This window comes from Saccostrea echinata, unplaced genomic scaffold (assembly GCF_033153115.1).
Source record: "Saccostrea echinata isolate AGI-Se365-2 ecotype Australia unplaced genomic scaffold, CSIRO_AGI_Sech_v1 ptg000042l, whole genome shotgun sequence".
In the NCBI taxonomy this organism is placed as follows: Eukaryota; Metazoa; Mollusca; class Bivalvia; order Ostreida; family Ostreidae; genus Saccostrea; species Saccostrea echinata.
The window spans coordinates 1,963,573-1,986,591 of NW_026889791.1; the positions used below are offsets into that span (position 1 = coordinate 1,963,573).

At 35.1% G+C, this 23,019-nt stretch overlaps 3 protein-coding genes across 3 annotated transcripts in view; all 3 read left to right on the forward strand.

Moving 5' to 3' along the window:
* Positions 1-10,574, forward strand: part of LOC133201131 (zinc finger protein 883-like) — a 127,908-nt gene extending 117,334 nt beyond the window's left edge. The window contains exon 5 of the mRNA XM_061336914.1: positions 9,532-10,574. Coding sequence (XP_061192898.1) covers positions 9,532-9,956 — 425 coding nt within the window. The 3' untranslated portion in view covers positions 9,957-10,574. The remainder of the gene's footprint in view (positions 1-9,531) is intronic.
* Positions 1,419-19,603, forward strand: LOC133201135 (zinc finger protein 665-like). Its single transcript, XM_061336917.1, has 4 exons — positions 1,419-1,534; positions 3,399-3,478; positions 8,655-8,943; positions 17,542-19,603. Exons 1-4 carry the CDS (start codon positions 1,438-1,440, stop codon positions 18,729-18,731), a joined length of 1,656 nt encoding a protein of 551 aa, XP_061192901.1. The 5' UTR covers positions 1,419-1,437; the 3' UTR covers positions 18,732-19,603.
* Positions 14,101-15,538, forward strand: LOC133201151 (zinc finger protein 235-like). The gene is made up of 2 exons (XM_061336934.1): positions 14,101-14,239; positions 14,408-15,538. The coding sequence occupies exons 1-2, from the start codon at positions 14,224-14,226 to the stop codon at positions 15,337-15,339; spliced, it is 948 nt and encodes a 315-aa protein (XP_061192918.1). The 5' UTR covers positions 14,101-14,223; the 3' UTR covers positions 15,340-15,538.
* Positions 19,604-23,019: the final 3,416 nt, after the last annotated feature.

Here is a 23,019-nt window from a genome sequence, read left to right on the forward strand (position 1 = left end):
ACCCCTTTGCGTTCTGGATTGTTAATTTTACGTTACACAAAATGGACTGGCACCTATCTCCTAAATTGGCTTAAATAACTGAAACAGGTTCTAAAGCTACAGACACCTGAACGTGGATAACGTACATCTCTGCAACCCACCCCCTTTCCCTTATAAAAATTGTAATGAATGAGCATTCCCTTTCTAGAAAATATGTGAATTCCTCATCAGTTTCATAAGACATTCTATGGCATGCAGTCGATTGATACAGTATTTCAATTTTACAGCTTGGCCATAAAAGTTATAGGCCTAAGAGGAATTAAAAAAAAAAAGAGCGCAAGGTGAAGACTTTGGGAGCTGGGGGTCTCCACTTTGAGACATTTCCAAGGTACTTACTTTTAACCTTTCATCAATTTATTAGGCCTACTGAAAACCTTTTCACTTTTAACTTAGAACCACCTCTTCAATCCACATATGACTTTTGGAATGTCTAGACTGTGACATCACATGATGTCGTATGTTGGTTAATTTCTATAACATGTATAACAAAGTCTAAAAAAGTGCATATACATGTATTTAACAAAGAGCATGTACTGTCGATTCCTATATTTATGCGAGGAATACTGAAAATGTATTTTATTTGGCATGTACAATGTTTGGCGGAAATTGATTTTTTAACAAGTTAGCGTACATTTGAGTGAGCGCTTTCTGAATGTGTTTTTTATATGAATATATGTAAACGCCCGACCTCCCGAGACGCACGAATTTTGTCATGGGCAAACATATTTGCATGTATCGACACCCGGCTAGATATGTAAAAATTTTCCATAAATTAAAATTTAGATATTTGATAAATATTTACTTAAATCAACCAATAAAATGTAACAAACAAACGGGTAGAATTCGTCAATCTATAGGTTCAGGATCGAAGATATGGTGATCTGGCCCCATTCCCATTATTGCTAAAATGAATTTATAAAAGAGAAATATTTTCTTGGGCTTCTCTATTTTTGGCAGGGCTGACAACATTTACTAGCAGTCAGTCCTGCATGTCTAGCTTATTTTACGGTGAGTTTCAAACACTGGTTAGATTAAAGTGCATTGGTCTGCATTTTGTGTAGATACACAAGGCTTTAGATCATAAGCTTTTTAGAGGAAATTGACTAATAGAAGACACTGAAGACAAAGCTTTTTTATGGATATTCCCCCTCAATAATTATGTTTCCTGTCACCTTTTACTTTCTTTTTTATTATCAATTATATTGTTCAGTTGTCACCCCCAACTAATATTGCTTCCTATGATCAGAGCATTTATAAGATTGATGATGAGAGCTCTTTAAAATGACATCACTAAGATATTTATGAATATATTAAAATATATGTTTTTATAATTTTTGAGAAGAATGCATATTAATGATTTGTTTCTTTTGTTACAGGTTTCAGAGCAATAATTAGGACATGATGGCAGAGTTCAATAATAAGGTCATGATGTCAGAGTTCAAGTCCAGGCATTCACCTTATACTGAAGACCTTACATATGATAATGAGTCCGCTGGTATGTAAAGTTATAAATGTAATGTATACATGAAATTTAGTGGTAAGGAAGTTATTGGGACCTCAAATTTTGGCCCCATGTGACCCAAATTCTTTAATTCAGTATAAGGAACATGGTGAAAATTCTTCAATGGTTCTTTGTAGCTTAGATTCCTTTATAAATTCTTTATAAGAGTTCTTTATAAAAAAAAGTTTTACTGTACTTTGTAATGTATTCCCAGAGTTATTGAATTCCAAATACCAATGCACATTCCTTAAGGGGATTTTATGAATTCATTGTTTATTGTGTTAGAGGACTTTAAAGGAAAAAAATCAAATTGAAATACAGTATCCTAAAACTTCGATGGAGCTTTGATGGAAGATCAAGTTTCTTGTTTCCAAAGTGCTCCTGTATACAAGGGATATCTTCATATAAATGCAGGTGTTAAATGAATGTACTTGATTGCTGTTGTTGTATTTTTATCTCAGCTTAGCCAAATGCTGAAGTGTTTGGTAACTCTGAAATTTTCAACTTCTCCAGAACCATTTGACCATTTTCAGCCAAACTTGGCACACAGCATCCTTGCAGAAAGGGGATTCATTTTTTTTTTTTGTAAATGAAAGGCCAGATATTGTTCTTTTTGTTTGTTTTTGTAATATCCCTTTCAAGAATTTTTCACTCATATTGAGATGCCAGCACTTGCTGGTCAAGGGCTGCAAATTTAGATCTATGCTCGACATTCAGGGCCATTGAGCAATGAGGGAACTTTTTCGCGCCGGCACCTACTGTGACAGGGGACTCATACGGTCTCATCCAAAGGACCTGTCTCCATGTCCTGCAGTGGGATTCGAACCCGCGACATAAGGATCAACTCCTTACTCCGCAATTCTAGAGCAAAGGCTCTAACCACTGTGCCACATTTAACGCCAGGTATTGTTAAATTAGATAATTAAGAAAAAGGAAAATAGGTTATATATCTTTAAAACTATTCTTCTGTAGAACCAGTGGGCCAGAAATGGTGAAAATTATGTAAAAGCTTTTTGACAAAGTGTAAATTTAAATTTCTTCAGGTCAAAGCTCTCATGGATAAGATAGAGCCACAAGGTTTACTTAGGCGTGTATAGGAAAGCATCTTTAAAAAATCTTCAGTAGGCTATCTCTCTGCCCGCTCCTGACCAACTGACTAAAATCGGCCTGACTCAAAAGTTATTTAAACATTCAAGAAACAATATTTTTTTAAATTCAATTCAGAATTTTCTCATCCCAGTAACAACTATTTTAATTTATTAATTCATTCATTTCAACTGATAAATTTTTTCCTCTACCTACCAACTCAATATTCTTTATACTGAGTCAGGAGAGGGCAATCAAACGCTTTTTTTTTCCTAAGATGGCCTTATTAAGGACCTGAAGCCATGAATACTGTAATCATATTAATCTGCATACAATGTGGTAGTGTAAGATCCACGCCATCCTACTAGCTTGGGCTAGTGGGTTAACCCTTTAGCTCATTTGGTAGAGCACTGGACTGGCAAGCCAGAGGCCACGGTTTCAATCCCCAGCAGAGGCACAGAAATGCCTCTGTTACACAATCTGAGATAGTCCTCATGGTCCTGGTTCAGGTTTCTTCAGGTCAAGGCTCGGGGCTTGGGGCAATGCCACAATAGGTTATATGAGAAGTTTAAAATTGTAATTAGAATTCAAAATTTAAAAATAAGGAGTAGCAGGGTCATAGGTATGCTAAATCATATCAGTTACACTACATCATGTAGCTGCTACACTCTTCAAGGTGCCCCAAGTACTCTCCAGTGTTCTTGATTCAATTGGTTGATTGAACTCTTGTAACAAAAAGAATTTAATTGTCTTCACTGATTAATCATTTCAGTTGAAGAAAAGAGGCAGACATTTGGGAATTTTGACTCTGTGAATACAGAAGGAGAAAAACAACAGCAGAAAACAATGAAGGTAAAACAATTTTCCTGGGCCTGTGTAAAGATGGTTGTGTCGAAAAGTAATCACTGTATCCATCCGTCTGTCTGTTTTAACAATATACAAAGTTTGTAACAAAACCAATGGTCAAAAAGAGAACAAATGCTTCTTAAAGAAGTTTTTGTGGGAACTATTTCTAAAAGTGGAAGGATTTTGAACAAACAAAATTGCATGCATATTTGCTTTTCATAATTATACAAGTGGCTTCTCAATATTTTTTTTCAGCAAAACTATTTATACTCCTCCATAACTTGAAAAAATGAAATGTGACCTAATGTTTTGTTCTAGATAATATTAGTAGAAATTTCAATAATACTCATGCAAAAAAAATAATGAAATGGCTTACTCCCTTTATATATTGCCATGTTTATAACACTTCAAAAACACAAGTGGTTTAAATATTTTTTTTTCTAAGTGTAAAAAGGTCAAGCCAAACTTATTTTCACTGTGAAACAAGGCATGTGTCACCTTTATTTGTTTTTAAACAAATTTGTATTTTTTGTTTTGCTTTGAAAGTCTTTCTTTGATGGTTCAAGTTCACGCACATTTGGAATTTTCCAGAAAAAAAACAAACACATTTAACCGTGTTAAAACAGTAACATGTCACTGAACTATTAAGAAAAGTAGGAAATTCTTAATAATCTAAATGTGCTGGATTGATGTACATTGTTTTATGTCCCCTTGGAGAATTTTTCATTCATATACGCAGCTAGGTTAAGGACACTGATAGAAAATACACCTTAAAATAGACTGAGAAAATGAATATGGTGTGGATATTTTTTTTAAACAGCATGAGTTTTGATAAATGGGAATTCTGCTATTTGCATATGTATATATGCATATGTATATATCAGGTGTCTGCTGAGTTCGGCCAAATCAACATCATTTACATCGTTGTTTGTCAAGCGACAAGTTTAAAATTAGAAAAAAATATGCACAGCTACAAAGATCGTAAAGTTCAACGATATAAGGATATCTTTTCACTATGAAATTGAATTGAAAATAAATTGTATCATTAAGACATTTCCTCAGCATGAAAAGTGCTGGGAGCAACTTCCTCGTGCTCAGGAATAATGTAAAATTTATTCTATGAACTTCCTACGTGGACGTAATAAGTTTTGAAAAAAAAATGAAATAATGTAAAATTACGGAATAAAGCAATTGACCACAACCAGCTCTCATCACTTTTGAAAAAGTAAGGATAATAGCTACATGTATTTAAAAACTCATAATTTATGGTGAAAAAGTTATAATTTATTGATTTTTTTTAACTTTTCAAGAGCCCGTGCCTGTCATTCAAGCACATTACTGCACAAGTGCCTTACTTTGGTAATCAAGCTGGCTTTCATTCTACATTTGGGTAGTGTTTTTATGACAAGATAAGCTGCACATTGATTTGGGTTAATTATGAGTAGTGAAGGATTTGAGTTTTATGAAAAAATACAATTCATTTGGCATTTATTCAACAAGATTCATTTGAATTGTTTTAATATGACATCATAATTGTTTTCCTTAACCTGTGCATAGGGTGATATAAGTATGGGGGTCCTTTACTTAGCTGTGTAGGACATCACCTTATTTTTGCAAAGGACTACACACTTACATGTAGGTCTTTACTTGGCAATTAGCAGTGATTTTTATACAATTTTTAAAAGGGGCCTGGGCCTTTACAATTGGGAAAAATCGTCGACATTTGTATCAGATTGGGAAAAAAAGAAAAAGGTTGTAATTTAACCTTAATAGGCAGGTAAAATAAAAAAAATATAAGACAGTAAATGTAACATCATTTATTCAATTTATTTACTACAGAATAACAAATGAGACACAGTTCTAAATTTTTAATATTTTCTTTTAATCTTTGAAAGTTGTCATTGTGACCAACCTATATTTTCCTTTTTTATGCCCTGCCATTAATATAGCCGGGGCATGTAGTGTTTGTCATGTCTGTCTTCCATCCTTCCATCCTTCCATTGTTCCATACTTCCATCCTTCTGTCTGTCCTTCCATCGCACTTTGTGTTTAGCTCAGTTCAAAGCTCAGTTTCAAAGAAACTATCCAAGATATTTTCATCAAACTTATTATGCTGATAGATATTGATGAAAGCTATTCAACTGCATCAACATTTTTTGACCTTGACCTTTCCTTTGATCTTGACCTCACTTTTCCTAAATTAGTATTTAGCTCAGTTTTAAAGATACCATTCAAGATAGTGTAATCAAACTTCAAGTGTTGATACACACTGATGAGAGCTATTCAACTGCATCAACATTTTTTGACCTTGACCTCACTTTTCTGAAATAAGTGTTTAGCTCAGTTTAGAAGAAACCATTCAAGATATTTTTATCAAACTTCATATGCTGATACACACTGATGAGAGCTATTAAACTGCATCAACATTTTTTGACCTTTCAATATATTTTTATCAAACTTAATATGCTGATACGTATTTGTGAGAACTATTCAACTGCATCAAAAATGTTTGACCTTGAACTTTCCTGTGACCTTGACTTCACTTTTCTTAAATTTGTAAGCTTATGCACTTATACATAATTTGATGAGAATTTATCATCTATATCCAACTTTTTAGATTTCAATTTTAAAGAAACTATTCAAGATATTCTCATCAAATTTCATACATTAATACAAATTTTCATGTTGCATTACTAATTTCCCCTTGGCGGGGCATTCATGTCCTATGGACATATTTCTATTTTTTTTTTGGTTTTGCCATAATGGTAGACGAGAGAAAATCCTTCTCGTAGTAGTCATTGAAGATAGAATAATCTGACATTATTTATGACAAATCATTTATTTTTCAAACTAATTATTAAAGCTTTCTAATTACCCTAGATAATCGTATTGTTGCAATTTCTCTGCAGTACTTGTTGCATCTGCCGGATGTAGAAACAGTTTGATTTTCATGGAATCAGGGATGTTTGTTGTAGAACTGCTAGTACTTGGATTAACAAATAAAGCTGTTTCACCAGTTCACATTCATCATACATTTTCTTACGATGTATTTACACACACCATGTGTTTTTCTAGGTCTTGTAAATGCACAAAGTAATCTGCTGTTCCTTACTATTATTTTAGGAGTCTGAATGACCGAGAACAATTGCGTTCCATTTTAGATAAATCGTACATAAAAATTCAGTATAACAAAAACGACTATGGTTTTGTTTTGGGAAAAAAGGAAACAGAAATTTGGGAAAAAATTGGTAATTTCTGAGAGGGGAAAGGGACAATATTCGGACCTAAATTGGAAAAATCACTGATTAGGGTCATTAAGAAGTGAGGGTTCTTTATCATGCAAATGTCTGCCACAACATGGCTCCTCAGGTTTTAAGGTCTCTCCAAATTCCTGCAATTTTCAAGTGCTGAGCACTTGGAACAAAAGCTTCCCTTTCGTATCGACTTGTATATATCCCGGCAATGATTTGAACCCAAAACTTTCTGTTCAAGGAGGGAAAAAAATCATGTTTACGGTAAAATAAAATTATACAGCATAGGTGCAAGGGATGGTAAATTTTGCTTAGTTTTATATTTAATTTCAAAATGTTATATCCGCAAGGTTCAAAATTTGTTTTAAGCCATGGGAAATGAAAATCATGTCGCTGTAAGTGTCAATTTACAATAAGCATGTTTGCTGTAAGAGTGTTTTACTGTAATTCTAGTGATCAATTACAAATGCTTCACAGGATTTATTAGAAGCATTCTAAAACAATTAATTTGCATTAAAATAAGAAATGTTTGTTTTCTGTTTACTTTCCAATATTTCTTATGAAGACAAATTCTTATTTATTCCATTCTGATAAATAATTCTGAAAATTAATCAATCTGTACTCATTGTTATAATCCATTGACTGCTATTTGTTAGCATGATTATCCCCTTGCAACAGAGTTAGAGGGGATATACAGTAGTAACGAAATCGTGTTTTTGTTTGTGAGTGAGTTAGTGCTGTACGAAATGGAAGTGACATAATTTGCATTGGGTTCGGATTGCTGTATAATTTATAGATATGCTCTTTGCAAGGGGATGCTCCACCTTGCAGTGCCATTGTTTTAAATTGAAATGAGAAAAATAAATAATTCATATATTAAATTGCTGATTACCATATATTAAGCAGAAATTTAAGAGAGGATTCAATTTTTTGCATTTTTAGCAAGGATGCAAGATTGCTAAAATTAAATATCACTAACTATTTATTCTGCATTGGAGGTCACCATTATTTTTGTATGCACCATAAAATCACTGAAATTACTTCTAGCAAGAATTAAATTCTGATTTTTCAGGATGAATCGCTAAATTTGCATCTCGCTAAAAATTCCTCTTATATGGTGTATACAGATATATATATAAAAGAATTTTGTTTGTGTTTACTTGTATGACTGTTCCATTTTATCTATACATGAAAATATTTACAAACCTTTTGCACACAAAACAAAATCTTAAAAGTTTTCCATCATCATTCAAGTCATATTTATATTAAGATATCATGTTGCCAATTTATTGGAAAAAGGTATGTTTAAACTTTTATTCTCGGACTCCCACCTTGAAATTCATGGGATATATAGTAATGGGATGAATATCCAAATATCTGTCCATTGTACTTTAGTATGATTGACCTTAAAACTTCAGTATATTTGTCTGTTACCATGGTTACACTTTGGTATTATAGACATTTGGAAGCACTGCAGGGAGTGTCAATTTGTAAGCTTCGTGCTAACATTACTTCTTGTTTATCTATCTTAAAATGATCAGTGATGAGTTACGCAAATACCTTAATTCGTACATTATTCATAATTAATAGCTTAATTAATCACCCGCGTGGTTCAGTGGTTATAGCGTTCGCTCTAGAGTCGAGGAGTAAGGAGTTGGTCCTTACGTCGCAGGTTCGAATCCCACTGTGGGTCGTGGAGAGCGGTCCTTCTGATGAGACTGTATAAACTGAGGTCCCGTGTCACAGTAGGTGCTGGCACAAAAAAGACCCCTCACTGCTCAATGGCCCTAAGTGCCGAGTATAGGTCAAAATTTGCAGGTCTCCACCGGCAAGTGGTGGCATCTCCATATGAGTAAAAAATTCTCGAAAGGGACATTAAACAACAAACAAACAAATATAATAAGTATTAAAAAAATCTATGCAATTTACAGAGGGAAGAGACAAGTCATTCACCCAGATCACAGACTAAAAGGGGTGCTGAAAAATTTATCAACTATATTGCTTTTGACAAGCAAACACATCGATCAGGAAGACACATCAATACACAAGTGAGTGAAAAGTCCCATGAATGTAACTTCTGCTGGAAAACTTTCAATCGTCCTGAACACTTAAAAAAACACGTGAGGATACATACAGGTGAGAAACCTTATAAGTGTGATGCGTGTGGGAAGGCATTCAGCCAAACAAGTACCTTAAACACACACAAAAGGACACATACAGGTGCTAAACCTTATAAATGTGAATTGTGTGGTCAGGCATTTACACAGTTTGGTAACATACAAACACACATGAGGATACATACAGGTGATAAACCTTACAAATGTGATTTCTGTGGGAAGGCATTCATCCAGTCAGGGCACTTGCACATACACTTGAGGACACATACAGGTGACAAGCCTTATAAATGTGATGTATGTAGGAAGGCATTCTCTACAAAAGGTAAGCTACAGGCGCACAGTAGAACACATAGTAGTGACAAGCCTTATAAATGTGATGTTTGTGGGAAGGCATTCAGGCAACCAGGTTCCCTATATGCACACATGAAGACACATTCAGATGAAAAACCATATAAATGTGAAGAGTGTGAAAAGGCATTCAAGGAATTAGGATGCTTACGGAGACACATGAGGACACACACAGGAGAAAGACCTTACAAATGTGAAATCTGTGGTAAAGTATTTAAGCTGTCATGTACTTTACGGATACACATTAGGATCCACACAGGTGAGAAACCTTATAAGTGTGATGTGTGTGAGAAGGCATTTTCTGCATCAGGAAGGTTACAGAGTCACATGAGGATCCACACAGGTGAAAAACCTTATAAATGTGATGTGTGTGGGAAAGCATACAAACAAACAGGTAATTTACAAACACACCTGATGACACACTCAGGTGATAAACCTTATAATTGTGATTTGTGTGAGAAGACATTCTTTGTATCAGAACACTTAAGGAAACACATGTGGACACACTCTGATGAGAAACCTCATAAATGTGATGTATGTGGTAAAGGTTTCATTGAAAATTTTAAGTTAACAGAACATAAGAGGATACATACAGGTGATAAACCTTTACATTGTATAGTATGTGGGAAGGCATTCAGGCATTCAAAGGTTTTACGGAGACACATGAAGATACATATGGGTGATAGACAATGTAAATGTAATGTTTGTGAAAGGACATTCAAGCAGCCAGGAGATTTGAAGAAGCACTTGAGGGTACATTCAGGTTAAACCATATAATTGCATTGTATGTGTGAAGATGTTAAGTCGACTGATTGACTTAAGATCAGTGAAAATACGTGTCAGCGATAACATGACTAACATAAAGCCCGGAAAAAAGAAGTTCATTAGAGAAGAAAATTAAAGAGGTGGATGAGAACATATGATGCCGTTTGATTAAAACTTTTTTGTGACAGTAGAGAATTTTCACATATAGGTCTGCTCATTAACAAAGTGACTAGTTGATATATAGAGATAAATTTTCTGATATATTTAAATTTGTTGTGTAAGGAAAAGGGTGTATGGGTAAAAGGTTCAGAAATTCAGAATGTTAAAAAAAATAATCGATGTGATGTGTGTGGAAAGATATTTCATGATTTAGCAATTCAAAGATTGGAAAGAGATTCATTGGAATATATAGAGAAAAACTTCATATATATGTGATATATGCAGAATAAGCACAATTGGAAGTGACATGAAGATACGTCTGTTTGAGGAAAAAAAAGATGGGCGTGGCAAACAGTTACATGTAGGCCATTCAGAGTAGGTACAGAGACATATGGAAAAACATTCAAGAAAAAAAAACAAAAACCCTCATATACCATGTGATTAGAGTGATATACCTTTTGATATACCTTTTGGAGTACATTGTATAATGTAATAAACAAAAAATGACTTGATTACCATGTGATTACCTTTCATTTACTATTTAAAATTGATGAAAGTATTTTGGCAATATATTAGACCAAGATAAATTAATTAAAAAACATTATTTGTATATTTATTGCCCCGTGGAGGTTAACAGGCGTGAATTCTGCTCATTATTTTTCATGGTTTTTGAACATTTTTTCCTGGAAAATATGCAGCATTCTTATGTTTGAAATAGAAGATAGCTTCTTTTATTTAATTGATAACGTAATGTACCTAAATGAATCCATTAAGACAGTCAAACCTCGTTATCTTGAACTCGATGGGACCGAGAAAAACTTCGAGATATCCGAGAATTCGAGACATCAGAGGTAAAATACTTTAAAAAAAAGTGTTTGGGACTTCCAAATCACTTTGATATATCCATGGTGTTCGAGATATCAGTGTTCTAGAAACCGAAGTTCAACTGTACTTACATAGACTTAGGATATTTTGTGATTTGTGTACAGGAGGAGGCTTAGTACTAAGAAGACACAGGGTCACATTATGAACCCTCTAATCATTCATTTTAAAAAGTTCTGGTTCTTTATTTTTTGACTCACCTAAACAGAGCTGGATTGTTATGCAATACTAGAACCCTTGACAAAGGTGTCCCAAGCTTAAATTTATAGAGAAGATTTCTTATGTAGTGTTTCTACACCTTGTATTGAAGTTTTATTTGCAAAGAAAAATCCAAGGTAATGTTTGTATAGCAATTTTTTCTGATAACGGGTATAATATTACTGAAAAATTAAAATTGGACCAAATACCGTATATTTCGTATTTTTCACGACAACTGTATTTTTGCTATGTTTGCGAGAAATTATTGATCACAAAAAATAAACTCACATATTATCACCTTAAGTAGTTTACCATTTAGATTATATATATATATATCTTAGATAAACCACTAGGAGAATTGGAAACAAAGGAATACTCAAAATTATATTGGCGCTGTTTTGGAATATTTTGGCAAAAATTGTGATATGAAGAAAAAAAAACATAATACGGTATTTTGCTAAATATAAGCATCACCTGATATGAAATTTTTAAATATTACTTTTCCGAAGTTATCTCTTTTACAATGAAAAATATGTCCACATATTGATCAGATGATGTTTGTTTCATTTTACCCCTTATTTTACAAGATATGATAATAGCTTGCTTTACGCCTTAAGTACTGATAAATTTCGTGGTAAACTAGTCAGTGTCGTCATCTCACAGGGAAGTGCAATTAAATAATTCAAGCACTAGCCCACGAGCTAGTGGCAGCAATAAAATCACTAGCCCCAAGTTAAAAGTTGCTAGCCCAAATCAAGGGTAAAAAAGGAACAACTGATATAAAGAAAGTCAGGATCTTAAGCCAACTCTTTTTAGCTCACCTGAGCCGAAGGCTCAAGTGAGCTTTTCTGATCAAAATTTGTCCGTTGTCTGTCGTCGGCGTCGTTGTTGTCGTAAACTTTTCACATTTTCATCTTCTTCTCCAGAACTACTGGGCCAATTTCAATCAAACTTGGCACAAAGTATCCTTGGGTGAAGGGGTTTCAAGTTTGTTCAAATGAAGGGCCATGTCCTCCTCCAAGGGGAGATAATTACGAAATAGCAAAAAATTAATGGCATTATTGAAAAATCTTCTTCTCAAGAACCAGTGGGCCAGGAAAGATGAAATTCATGTGGAATTATTGTCAGGTAGTGTAGATTCAAGTTTTTCAAATCATGACCCCCGGGGATAGGGTGGGGCCACAATGGACGATCAAAGTTTTACATAGGAATATATAGGAAAAATCTTCAAAAATCTTCTTTTCAAGAACAGCAAAGTTATGATTGGTCATATTTATTTGGAAGCATCCTCAGGTGGTGCAGATTCAAGTTTGTACAAATCATGACCCCCAGGGGTAGGGTGGGGCCACATTGGACAATCAAAGTTTTACATAGGAATATATAGGAAAAATCTTCAAAAATCTTCTTCTCAAGAGCAGCAAAGCTATGATTGGTCATATTTATTTGGAAGCATCCTCAGGTAGTGTAGATTCAAGTTTGTTCAAATCATGACCCCCAGGGGTAGGGTGGGGCCAAAATGGACAATCAATGTTTAACATAGGTGTACATAGGAAAAATCTTCAAAAATCTTCTTCTCAAGAACAGCAAAGCTATGATTGGTCATATTTATATGGAAGCATCTTCAGGTGGTGTAGATTCAAGTTTGTTCAAATTATGACCCCCGGGGGTAGGGTGGGGCCACAATGGACGATCAAAGTTTTACATAGGAATATATAAGAAAAATCTTCAAAAATCTTCTTCTCAAGAGCAGCAAAGCTATGATTGGTCATATTTATTTGGAAGCATCCTCAGGTAGTGTAGATTCAAGTTTGTTCAAATCATGACCCCCAGGGGTAGGGTGGGGCCAAAATGGACAATCAATGTTTAACATAGGTGTACATAGGAAAAATCTTCAAAAATCTTCTTCTCAAGAACAGCAAAGCTATGATTGGTCATATTTATATGGAAGCATCCTCAGGTAGTGTAGATTCAAGTTTGTTCAAATCATGACCCCCCCTCCCTTTTTAGGGGTAGGTTGGGACCACTTATGCATTTAAGCTTTTCAATACTAAACTGATTTTTCCTTTTTTTCCTAGCCACAGTGCTCAGGTGAGCGATGTGGCCCTTGGGCCTCTTGTTAAAATTCAAGTTTATTTCTCACCAGAAAAATTGAATCATATATAAATCAACACATTTTCAAACGTCTGGTTCATGTATGCCGTATGGTTGACGCATTTACGAAAGGATAGATGCATAAATAACAACAACAACAACCCAACACACACACATACCCCCCCCCCCCCCCCCCGAAAAAATAATGATTCATTGATTACTAGTAATAATTGTTCGTCTGATTTTAAATTGAAATGAAAGATATGAATTTAAAAAAAGATTTTTTTTGGGGGTGTTCAAATGTGCAACTGTTCCATCACCTGCATACATGTAAATCTACATACGTTTTTGCACACAATACAAAACCTTAAAGTTATATCTTAAAGATAAATTGCTGTTTTATTTGAAAAAGGGATATTTAATTCTCCTACCTTGAAAACTGCGGGATATATAGCTTTGGGGATAAATGTCCCTAAACCATTACACTTGTGAGACTGGCCTTTACACTTCAGTTTGTCTATTTCTTAACTTTGCTTGATTACACATATTATACATGTACTGCGGGGATTGTCATTTTTGAGCTCTGTTCTCACACTACCTCTTGTTTATCGTAAAATTCATCACAAAAATACTTTTTATAGTGTTAAAAATCTTTGTCAACTTACAGAAGGAAAAGGAAGCTCTTTCACCCGGATCAGTGACTCAAAGAGATGTCGAGAAATTAAACAGCTACATTGCTAATGACAAGCAAACAGACAACTCAGGAATACACAACAATACACAAGTAATTGAAGGGTCTCATGAATGTAAATTCTGCTGGAAAACTTTCAATCGTCCTGAACACTTAAAGAAACACGTGAGGATACATACAGGTGAGAAACCTTATAAATGTGAAGTGTGTGGGAAAGCATTCAGCCAAACAAGTACCTTAAACACACACATGAGGACACATACAGGTGATAAACCATATAAATGTGAGATATGTGGGAAGGCATTCAGCCAATCAGGTTCCTTACAGACACACATGAGGACACATACGGGTGCTAAACCTTTTAAATGTGATGTATGTGGGCAGACATTTATCCAGTTAGGTAACCTAAAAACACACATGAGGATACATACAGGTGATAAACCTTATAAATGTGATGTGTGTGGGAAGGCATTCAATCAGTTAGGCCACTTACACATACACTTGAAGAAACGTACAAATGACAAACCTCATCAATGTGATTCATGTGGGAAGTCATTCTCTACCTCAGGTGAGCTAAAAGCGCATAGTAGGACGCATACAGGTGATAAACCTTACAAATGTGATGTTTGTGGGAAAGCATTTAGTCATCCAGGTAACTGTCAGAGACACATAAAGACACATACAGCTGAGAAATCTTATAAATGTGAAGTGTGTGAAAAGGCATTCAAGGAACCAGGACCCTTACTGAGACACATGCAGACACACTCAGGTAAAATATCTTACAAATGTGGTATATGCGGGAAATTATTCAAGCAGTCATATACTTTACAGATTCACATGAGGAATCACACAGGTGAGAAACCTTTTAAATGTGATATGTGTGAAAAGGCATTCTCTGCACCAGGAATGGTACGGAGTCACATGAGGATACATACAGGTGAAAAACCATTTAAATGTGATATGTGCGGGAAAGTATTTGGGCAGCCGTGTACTTTACGGATACACAGGAGAATCCACACAGGAGAGAAACCTTTTAAGTGTGATTTGTGTGAGAAGGCATTCTCTGCATCAGGAAAGTTGCAGAGTCACATGAGGACACACACAGGGGAAAGACCTTTCAAATGTTATGTGTGCGGGAAAGAATTTAGGCGTTCATGTACTTTACAAATACATTTGAGGATCCACACAGGTGAAAAACCTTATAAATGTGAATTGTGTGAGAAGGCTTTCTCTGCATCAGGAAGGCTACAGAGTCACATGAGGACACATACAGATGAAAAGCCTTACAAATGTGATGTGTGTGGGAAAGCATACAAACAAACAGGTCACTTGCAAAAACACATCAGGAGTCATTCGGTTGATTAGCCTTTTAAATGTGATTTTGGGACAAGGCATTCCCTATATTGGAATACTTCTGGAAACACATGTGGACACAAAGTGGTGAGAAACCTCGCAAATGCGATGTGTGTGGAAAAGGTTTCATTGAAAAATTTAAGTTAATGGAACATAAGTGATAAACCTTTATATTGTATAGTGTGTGGGAAGGCATTCAGGCATTCTAAGGTTTTACGGAGACACATGAAGATACATATAGGTGATAGACAATGTAAATGTAAAGTTTGTGAAAGGACATTCAAGCAGTCAGATTTAAAGAAACACTTGAAGGTACATACGGGCTAACCATATAAATGTAATGTGTGTGAAGGTGTTCAGTTGATTGACTTAAAATACTTGGAAATACACGTATGTGTCAGTGACAACATGACTAACGTGAAAAAGAGGTTCATCATCATTAGAGAAGATAATTAAAGAGGAGGATGAGAACATATAGTGACGTTTAAATTACTAGTAATTTTTTATGCGACAGTAAAGAATTTTCAAATAGATTTGCTCATTAACAAAGTGACTATATTGGATATATAAAGATAAATATGCTGATAAACTAGTATTTATTCATTTTTTGTGTCTGTGTAAGGAGAAGGGTGTAAGGAAAAGGGGTTTTGAAATTCAGAATAAAAAAAAATGAATAGATGGGATGCTTGTGAAAAGGTACTTTATAATATGAGAATTCAAAGAATGAAAAGAGACTCCTTAAAGTGTATAAAGAGAAAAACCTCAATATGTGAGATAAATTTGGAAAAGCATTTGCTGAAAAAAACACAATTGAAAGTGACATAAAGATACGTCTGTTTGAGAATAGAATAAGATGGGTGTGGCAAACAGTTATATGTAAGCCATTCAGAATGTGTATAGAGACATACGGAAAAACATTCAAGAAAAACCCCTCATATACCATGTAATTAGAGTGATATACCTTTTGGAGTAAAATGTAATAACCAAAAACTGACTAGATTACTATGCGATTACGTTTCATTAACTATTTAAAATTGATGAAAATATCCTTGGCATTAAATTAGACCAATATAAAGTAAGTAAAAAAATATTTATATATTTATTTCCCCCACGGAGGTTAAAAGAAGTGAATTCTGTTCACCAATGCATCAATGTTTTTGAACATTTTTCTTGAAAAATATGTTTGAAGTTTAATTAGGTATCCAGAATAGCTTCTTTAATTTAACTTTTCACGCAATACACCTTAAGGATCACATTGATATGCATAATGATGATTTGTTGGTGTTCAAATGTGCAATTGTTCCCCATTACCATTATAAATGTAAATCTATATACTTTTTTGCACACAATACAAAAGCCTTCAAGTTAAATTTATAAGATATATCGCTGTTTCATTTGAAAAAAAGTGATGTTTATTTCTCCCACATTGAAAACTGTGGGATATAGTGTTGGGGGTGTAGAGATGCCAACTTCATAAAATAAAAAGTCGTAATGAAGAAGTCAAGAGACTGTTTAGACCTGCTACTTCTAAATATTTTCATTTTGATTAATATGAAATGATTTAGATCCCAAGTTAGCAAAGAAATGGACAATAACAATAAGAGGAAATGCCGTATCAGGACTAAGACTTTCGTTTTACAAAACGGGGGGTGGACAGCTATATAAAAAACAGTACTTTAACCCTTTGAATGAGAGAATCAGATATTTTAAGGATAAATAAATAAGTTGTAAGGCATATTTTAAACGCTAAAACCGTGAGCCTTACACCAGAATCGTCAGGGTTGGCAGCTGTAGGGGTATATGTCCATACATCTAACCATTACAGTTTTGTTAGACTTAATTTTAAACTTCAATTTGTCTATCTGTTTACTTTACTTGATTATACAAATATATACAAGTACTCAAGTGAGTGTCATTTTGTGACCTCTGTGCTCACACTACCTCTTTTTTATCATTCAGATCATCACAGAAATACTTTTTATAGCCTTAAAATCTTTGTCAATTTACAGAAGGAAAAGGAAGTTCTTTCTTCTGAAACAGTGACTCAAAGAGAGGTTGAAAAACTAAACAACTATAATGCAAATGACAAGCAAACAGATAACTCGAGAAGTCGCATCAATACAAAAGTAAGTGAAAAGTCCCTTGAATGTAATTTCTGCTGGAAAACTTTCAATCGTCCTGAACACTTAAAGAAACACGTGAGGATACATACAGGTGAGAAACCTTATAAATGTGATGTTTGTGGGAAGGCATTCAGCCAAACAAGTACCTTAAAGACACACAAAAGGATCCACACAGGTGAAAAACCTTATAAATGTGAGGTATGTTTGAAGGCATTCAAGCAGTCAGGTACTCTACAGACACACATGCAGACACATACAGGTGCCAAACCTTGTAAATGTGATTTATGTGGGCAGGCATTTTTCCAGCTAAGTAACCTAAAGACACACATGAGGATACATACAGGTGATAAACCGTATATATGTGATATCTGTGGGAAGGCATACAGCCATTTAAGGGACTTGCACATACACTCAAGGAAACATACAAATGACAAACCTTATCAGTGTGGTACATGTCTGAAGGCATTTTTTACATCAAGTCAGCTACAAGCGCATAGTAGGACACATACAGGTGATAAACCTTTCAAATGTGATGTTTGTGGGAAAGCATTCAGTCGTTTTGATAACTGTCGGAGACATATTAAGACACATACATGTTCAGCTGAGAAATCTTATAAATGTGAAGTGTGTGAAAAGGCATTCAAGAAACCAGGACCCTTATTGAGACATGTGCAGACACACAAAAAATCTTACAAATGTGCCATGTGCGGTAAAATATTCAAGAAGTCATATTCATTACGGATTCACCTGAGAAAGCACACAGGTGAGAAACCTTATAGATGTGATTTGTGTGAGAAGGCTTTCTCTGCACTAAAAATGTTACGGTGTCACACGAGGATACACACAGGTGAAAAACCATTCAAATGTGACGTTTGTTGGAAAGTATTTTCGCAAGCATGTTCTTTACGAATACACAGGAGAATCCACACAGGTGAGAAACCTTATAAATGTGATTTATGTGAGAAGGCATTCTCGTCATCAGGAAAGTTACAGAGTCACATGAGGACACACACAGGGGAAAGACCTTTCAAATGTGAAATATGTGGGAAACAGTTTAGGCAGTCATGTAATTTACAAATACACTTGAGGATCCACACAGGTGAAAAACCTTATAAATGTGAAATGTGTGAGAAGGCTTTCTCTGCATCAGGAAGGTTAAAGACACACATGAGAACACATACAGGGGAAAAGCCTTACAAATGTGATGTGTGTGGGAAAGCATACAAACAAACAGGTCACTTACAAACGCACCTCAGGAGTCATTCAGGTGATCATGATTAGCCTTTTAAATGTTATATTTGTGAGAAGGCATTCCCTCCATAAGAACACTTAAGGAAACATGTGGACTAACTCTTTTGACAAACCTCACAAATTTGATGTGTGTGGGAAAGGTTTCATTGAAAATTTTAATTTAAAAGAACATAAGAGGTTACAAACAGGTGATAAACCTCTACATTGTATAGTTTGTGGGAAGGATTCAGGCATTCTAAGGTTTTACATAGACACATGAAGATACATAAAGGTGATAGACAATGTACATGTGATTTGTTTGAAAGGGCATTCAAGAAGTCAGGATCGAGACTTAAAGAAACACTTGAAGGTACATACCTGCTGTGATGTTTGTGATAAAGCGTTAGTCATTTGATTGACTTAAAATACATAAATAAACGTGTCAATGAAGCATCTATCAACATGACCAAGGAAAAACCTGTGGAAAAGAGGTTCATCAAAGAAGAAAAAGAGAAGGTTAAGAACGCATCATGATTTTTGAATCTACAATTGAAAGAGTGAAAAGAGACTCATAAAATTACATAAACGAGAAAAGGCTCCTATATGTCATATACGTGATATATGTGGAAAAGCATTTGCTGAAAAGGCATAATTGAAAGATAACATGAAGGAACGTATGTTTGAGAAAAAAGATGTGTGTGGCAAACAGTTACATGTAAGCCATTCAGAGTGTTTTTGGAGACTTATGAAAATGCATTCCGGAAAAAAAAATCATAAAACAGGATTAGATACACCTTATGGATTAAAGTATAATACTCGAAAGTTGAAATAAATACAATGTAATTACAGTAGATTTATAATTTAAAATTGATAGAGGATGCTTGGTATTATATATGACCCAAATAAAGTAATTAACAAGATTATTTGGATGTGTTTTTATGACACCTTATTCACCAAGGTGACTCGATTGCTATCTGCTTTCGTGAATGGTTATGATGAACAATGACAGCTATTCAAGAATTGTGAAATTCATGTCCCCTTGGTCAGGGGTTCTTGTGTTAGGGTAGGCCTTTTTTAATCAAATGGTGAAAATGCATAAATTCTTTAAAAGGTTTCTTCGCTGCTCCTGGGTATTGGGCAGATAACTGCATAGTTATGATCAGTAAAGGGGCCTCGAAGGGCGGGGCTGTATACTTCAATGTGCCCTCTATGGTATTGCATTATACTCAGGTGACCGATGAGGCCCTTGGGCTTTTTGTTAATTGTGATAATCAAGACTGACTTCTGTGCCATAATACTTCAATGTTTTTTGGAAAAATTTTCCTTGAAAATTTGCCGTGTCACAATTTCACATTATGAACTCTCTATTCCCTACACACTAAAAAGTTCTGATTCTGCAAGATCAGAGGAGCTAATGTGAAAGTAAGGTGTCCGTTGTCTGTCTGTCTGAAAGCATTTTTTTTCAAAATGCTTCTCCTCCTACAGTTTTTGTTTCATTTGAATACCTGGCACACAAGTAGACTACACAAAGATACATAATTCTGTATATCGGTTTTGGATTTCAATGAACGATGTTGCCATGGATACTAAAAATAGAAATATAAATTTCAGTGAAATACTTTAAAAACTTTTATATTTCAATATAAATTAGAACACAAGTAGACTTTACTAAGATACATAATTTTGTTAGATGATAACTCCCCAATCTCCCTCCAACATGAAATAGAGTTTTGACTTGGGGGACATTTTCTTTTTTTAGCTCCCCTGAGCTGAAAGCTCAAGTGAACTTTTCTGATTATCTTGTCTGTCGTCCGTCCGTCTGTAAACTTTTCACATTTTCAACTTCTTCTCAAGATGCACTGGGCCAATTTTTAATCAAAGTGGGACAAAGCATTACTGGGTACAGGGGATTCTAAATTGTTAAAATGTAGACCCAAGCCCGCTTCCTTCAGCAGATAATCAAGAAAAAACAAAAATAAGGTAAGGTCATTAAAAAGTCTTCTTCTCAAGAACCGCTTGGCCAAAAAAGCCAAAAATTATGTAGACGCATCCTGAGGTAGTGTAAAATTCTAAATTGTTCATATCATGATCCCCGGGTTGAGGTGGGGCACAATAGGGAATCAATGTTTTACAGTGAAATATATAGGAAAATCTTCAAAATATTATTTTCAAGAAACACTGGACAAGAAAACCCTAAAACTTTTGTAGAAGAGTCCTTAGGTTTAATAGATTCTAAGTTGTTCATATCATGACCCCCGGGGTAGGATGGGCCACAATAGGGAATCAATGTTTATTCATTGAAATATAAAGGAAAAATCTTTTTGGAAAATCTTCTCGTGAACCACTAAGCCAGAAAAGCTGAGACTTTTGTGGAAGCATCCTGAGGTAGTGAAGATTCTAAATTGTTCATATCATGCATATAACCCCTGGGGATGGGATGGGGCCACAAAAGGAAATCAAATATTTTCATAGAAATATATAGGAAAAATCCTCTTCTCGTGAACCGCTGGACCAGAAAGGCTGAATCTATATGTGAAAGCATCCTGAGGTAATGAAGATTTTTAAATTGTTCATAACATGCCCCCGGAGAAGGGTGGGGCCACAATAGGGAATCAAAAGATTTATATTGAAATATGAGAAAAATGTTGTTGTTTTTTTTAAATTCTTCTCCAGACCCAATGGGCCGGAAAAGCTAAAACTTGATATTGAAGCTTCCTGATGTAGTGTAGATTTTAAATTAATTATATCATGGACTCCGGGGGTAGGGTGGGGCCACAATAACGAATGAAAGTGTAACATTGAATCATATAGGAAAAATCTTCCTTTCAAAAACCACTCGACCAGAAAAGATGAAGTTAAGGTGAAAGCTTCCTAAGGTAGTATGAATTGAATATTGTTCAAATTATGGTCCCGGACCACAATAGGGAATTGAAGTTTTACATTGAAATGTATAGGGAAAACCTTTAAAAATCTTTAAAGGTTTTTTTAAGAAATGCGGGACTTAAAAAAGCTGAAACTTATGTGGAATCGTTTTTAGCTCACCTGAGCTGAAAGCTCAAGTGAGCTTTTCTGATCACCTGTTGTCCGTCCTTCCGTCTGTCTGTCTGTCCGTCTCTAAACTTTTCACATTTTCAACTTCTCAAGAACCACTGGGCCGATTTTGTCCAAAATTAGTACAAAGCATTCTTGTGAAAACAAATGGCCAAGCCCCCTTACAAGGGGAGATAATCAAGAAAAGACAAAAATAGGGTTTGGCCATTAAAAAAATCTTCTTAAGAACTACAAGGCCAGAAAGGCTGAAACTTATGTGGAAGCATCCTGGGGTAGTGTAGATTCTAAATTGTTCAAATCATGTCCCCCGGGGGTAGGGCGGGGCCACAATAGGGAATTCAAGTTTTACATTGAAATATATAGGGAAAATTCATAAAAATCTTCTTCTCAAGAATCACTGGGTCAGAAAAGCTGAAACGTACATGGAAGCATCTTGGGGTAATGTAAATTCTAAATTGTACAATTCATGACCCTGGGGGTAGGGTGGGCATTGAAATATATAGGGAAAATCCTTAAAAATCTTCTTCTCTAGAACCACTGGGCCTGGAAAACTAAACCTTACGGGGAAGCATTCTGGGGTAGTGTAGATTTTAAATTGTTCAAATCATGACCCCCAGGGGTAGGGTTGGGCCACAATGGGGAATCAAAGTTGAAAATGTGAAAAGTTTACAGACAGACGGACAGACAGACGGACGGATGGACGACGGGTGATCAGAAAAGCTCACTTGAACTTTCGAGCTTTCAGCTAAGGTGAGCTAAACTAAAAAAAAACAGGCCCAAGGGCCACTACGCTCACCTGAGTCACTTTGCCCCTCTTGTTCTGCATAAGGATGCTTCCACTTTAATGTGATTCATCATAGCTTTGCTGCTCTTCAGTAGAATTTTCAAGATTTGTCCATATGTATCCCTATCGCTGCACCATCCTATCCCCGGGAACCAAGATCTGATCATTAAACAATTTACTCTAGTTAACAAGAGGCCCATGGGCCACAACGCTCACCTGAGTTACTTTGGCCCTGCTGTTCTTCACCAGATTTTCCTAATGTAATACGTATTGTGGCCCCACTCTATCCCCAAAGGTCATGATTTGAATAATTTAGAATCTTCACCTACCCAAGGATGCTTCCTTGTAAGTTTCAGCGTTTTTCGCCCAGTGGTTCTTGAGAAGAAGATTTTTAAAGATTTTTCCTATATATCTTTCAATAATGGGGATTCCTTTTTTTTTTGTCAAGTCAACTTTTCAAGGGAAGAAAATAAATAATCTGTCTCTGGTCGTCTTTGAAATAAA

Excerpts from the sequence above, each read along its gene's own strand:
- LOC133201135 (XM_061336917.1), top strand. The coding sequence starts at position 1,438 with ATGATGGCAGAGTTCAATAATAAGGTCATGATGTCAGAGTTCAAGTCC. Across the intron at positions 1,535-3,398 it reads ATATGATAATGAGTCCGCTG|TTGAAGAAAAGAGGCAGACA; the intron begins GTATGTAAAGTT and ends TAATCATTTCAG. Across the intron at positions 8,944-17,541 it reads ACACAAAAGGACACATACAG|GTGAGAAACCTTATAAATGT; the intron begins GTGCTAAACCTT and ends GGATACATACAG.